Source organism: Mustela lutreola, chromosome 5, assembly GCF_030435805.1.
Source record: "Mustela lutreola isolate mMusLut2 chromosome 5, mMusLut2.pri, whole genome shotgun sequence".
NCBI classification, from domain to species: domain Eukaryota; kingdom Metazoa; phylum Chordata; class Mammalia; order Carnivora; family Mustelidae; genus Mustela; species Mustela lutreola.
The window spans coordinates 165,945,811-165,949,463 of NC_081294.1; the positions used below are offsets into that span (position 1 = coordinate 165,945,811).

General features: G+C 38.9%; 1 protein-coding gene across 1 annotated transcript; it reads left to right on the forward strand.

The window, feature by feature from the left end:
* Positions 1-1,050: 1,050 nt before the first annotated feature.
* Positions 1,051-2,019, forward strand: LOC131831278 (olfactory receptor 6S1-like). The gene has a single exon (XM_059173420.1). It carries the CDS (start codon positions 1,051-1,053, stop codon positions 2,017-2,019), a length of 969 nt encoding a protein of 322 aa, XP_059029403.1.
* The last annotated feature ends 1,634 nt before the right edge of the window (positions 2,020-3,653 follow it).

A 3,653-nucleotide genomic window follows, 5' to 3' on the forward strand; every position in this document is an offset into this window, starting at 1 on the left:
TGGTGCAGTTTCCTCTGTCCTTTTTAGTTTTGATTTGCAGTATGAACTGTACAAAATTAGGCTTTGCTGCTTCTCTTAGTCAAATTCAAAATCATCAATTATTTTCTCCTTCTTCCCTAGTGTTTTCTGTGTTTGAATTCCAAGATAAATTTAATCACAGTGATAAAGTCATATTTTGATTTTTTTCTCTTAAATGACCTCTGAACATCTTATCCACTATGAAATGTGATTCTATATAGAGATTACACGAGACTGACTTTATTTTCCTGTATTTAACTGTAACAGACGTTAGAACCAGTAACTCAGGAGTCATGAACCTATTACTGATCATGTATATATTTGTTGTTGTTATCTTTCTTGTTGTTCTTTTTAATACTTTTTCTTCCAATGAAAATAAAATAGCTTCTAAAAGCTATTTTTGTACACATATATTAATATAGAATTAGACTTGACTGCAACTCTGCCAGCACTCTGAAAGAATGCCTTTACATCTGAAGGGATTAAGGTCACTGTTTTATGTCTATATCAAAGGGCACACTATTCATCTGTTCACATATGCAGAGCTAACTTTAGTCTCAGAGTTCCTACACAGAGGGGAGCCTCACTGGCCTTTCAAAAGAGCACTTTTCACAATCTTACTGTAGTACTATCTTCCATAGGTCATCTTAGGACTTATTTGTATATGGGGAAAATGTAATTTGTTTAATTTTTTCCATTATCATTCCTCCACAAAAAGAAACATGACTGATAGCTATAGATAGGGTACTTCCTTTTTTTTAAGATTTTTTATTTTATTTATTTGATAGAGAGACATCACAAGTAGGCAGAGAGGCAGGCAAAGAGAAAGAGAGGAGGAAGCAGGCTCCCTGCCCAGCAGAGAGCCCGATGTGTGACTCAATCCCAGGACCCTGAGATCATGACCTGAGCCGAAGGCAGAGGCTTAACCCACTGAGCAACCCAGGCGCCCAGATAGGGTACTTCTAATGTTGAGTTGCAAAGACGAACCTTGAACGTATCTTTTTTATTATGTCAGGTGGAAGTGGCAACATTATGGATCACAGAAACAAGACCAGAGTCACTGAGTTTATTCTTCTGGGGTTTCAGAATGAGAAAGAAATAGAAGTTCTTCTTTTTTCTGCCTTCCTGCTCATGTACATAACATCTCTGATTGGCAATACCATGATCATCCTCTTGGTGTGTGGTGACTACCGTCTGCATTCACCCATGTATTTCTTTGTAGCCAATCTTTCTTTCCTTGAAGTTGCCATCACCTCCACAGTGGTACCTAAGATGCTAGCTAACACATTTTCCCTAACCAAGAGAATATCCTTTGTGGGATGTCTTACTCAGTCTTTCTTCTACTTCCTTCTGGGATCCACAGAATTCTTCATCCTGGCCGTCATGTCTCTTGACCGATATATTGCCATTTGCAACCCACTGAGGTATGCCATCATCATGAATAAACAGACATGCATATTCTTACTTCTAGGATCTTATGTGGGTGCATTATTGTCAATTTTAGTGCCATCGATCTTAACTGCTCCTCTTCCCTTTTGTGGGCCAAATATTATCAATCACTTTTTTTGTGACAGTGGCCCAGTGCTAAAGCTGGTGTGTGCAGACATCTCTCTGGCTGAGGTGGCTGACTTTATCTCCTCTGCTGTGTTGCTTTTGGGCTCTTTGCTCCTGACAGGAGTGTCTTATCTGTACATTATTGTTACTATCCTTAGAATTCCCTCTGCCCAGGGACGACAGAAAGCTTTCTCCACCTGTGTTTCACATATCACTGTAGTGACACTTTATTACGGAAGCTCCATCTTTATCTATGTCCGCCCAAAAAAGGAAAATGTGATGGATGTCAACAAATTTGCCACAGTGCTGAACACCATTGTAACACCAATGCTGAACCCTTTTATCTATAGCCTTCGAAATGAGAAAGTCAGAGAATCCCTGAGTGATGCCTTCAAAAAATGTGTAGGGATGATGACAAATTCAAGAGCTTTAAGATCTGAAAAATAATACCTCTGCAACAAAGATGTCTTCATATGGCGAAAAAATGAATTTATCATGTAACTAAAAGTTACTATTATGGCAAAAGGAAGAAATTCAGGTGAACATAGATAACTTCTTAGCCATATCCAGGTTTACTGAAGAGTAATGCACATAGATCTGAAAATGTGTAATCATTGTTTCCATTTGTTTTTGTAACTCCAGTGTTTTAAAAATAAAATCCTAAGGGTGCCTGGGTGGCTCAGTCAGTTAAGTGTCTGCCTTCAGCTCAGGTCATGATTCAAGGGTCCTGGGATCAATTTCCACATCTGGATCCTTGCTCAGGCAGGGAGCCTTTTTCCCTCTGACATCCACTCCCCCTGCTTGTGAACTTGCTCTCTCTCTCTCTTTCTCTCTCCCTTTCTCTGTCTCTTCCTCTTCCATTGACAAAAATAAATAAAGTCTTTGAAAAACACACTACAATCTAGTGATTTGAATTCAAACAGAGCTAGTATTAGGTGTTTCTGCCTTTGATATGCTCTTAGATTTATTACACAGTAGGAAATTACTTTAGCTAATGAACTTTGGACATATTTCTTGAAGACGTTATTGACTTATTTGTTAGAGAGAGAATGAGCACAGGCAGACAGAGTGGCAGGCAGAGGCAGAGGCAGAAGCAGGCTCCCTGTGAAGCAAGGAGCCCAATGTGGGACTGGATCCCAGGATGCTGGTGTTGTGACCTGAGCTGAAGGCAGCCACTTAACAAACTGAGAAACCCAGGTGTCCCAGACATAAAATAATTTATAATAAGAGGTTTGTTTTTTTTTTGTTTGTTTGTTTGTTTTTACCCTTGCTTCCCTTGACTTTGTCAATATTCCTAGGAAGAAGTTGCTGCAGCTGCGGACAAAGAGGTTGCTGTCTGTGTTCTCCTTCAAGGGTTTTGATGGATTCCTTTCTCACATTGAGGTCCTTCATCCATTCTGAGTCTCATGTGTGGTATAAGGAAATGGTCCAGTTTCATTTTTCTGCATGTGGCTGCCCAATTTTCCCAACACCATTTGGTGAAGAGACTGTCTTTACTCCACTGTACATTCCTTCCTGCTTTGTCAAAGACCAGTTGACCATAGAGTTGAGGGTCTATTTCTGGGCTCTCTATTCTGTTCCATTGATCTATGTGTCTGTTTTTGTGCCAGTACCATACTGTCTTGATGATGACAGCTTTGTAATAGAGCTAGATGTCTGGAATTGTGATGCCACCAACTATGGCTTTCTTTTTCAATATTCCTCTGGCTACTTGAGGTCTTTTCTGGTTTCATATAAATTTTGTGATTATTTGTTCCATTTCTTTGAAAAAAAAAAAGATGGATGGGATTTTGAAAGGGATTGCATTAAATGTGTAGTTTGCTTTCAATAGCATAGACATTTTCACAATATTTTTTTCTTTCAATCCATGAGCATGGAACAATTTTCCATTTCTTTGTGTCTTCCCCAATTTCTTTCATGTGTACTTTATAGGTTTCTGGGTTAGAATTTGTGCCTCTTTGGTTAGGTTTATTCCTAGGTATCTTATGGTTTTGGGTGAAATCATATATGGGATTGACTCCTTAATTTCTCTTTCTTCTGTCTTATTGTTGGTGTAAAGAAATGCAACTGATTTCTGTGCA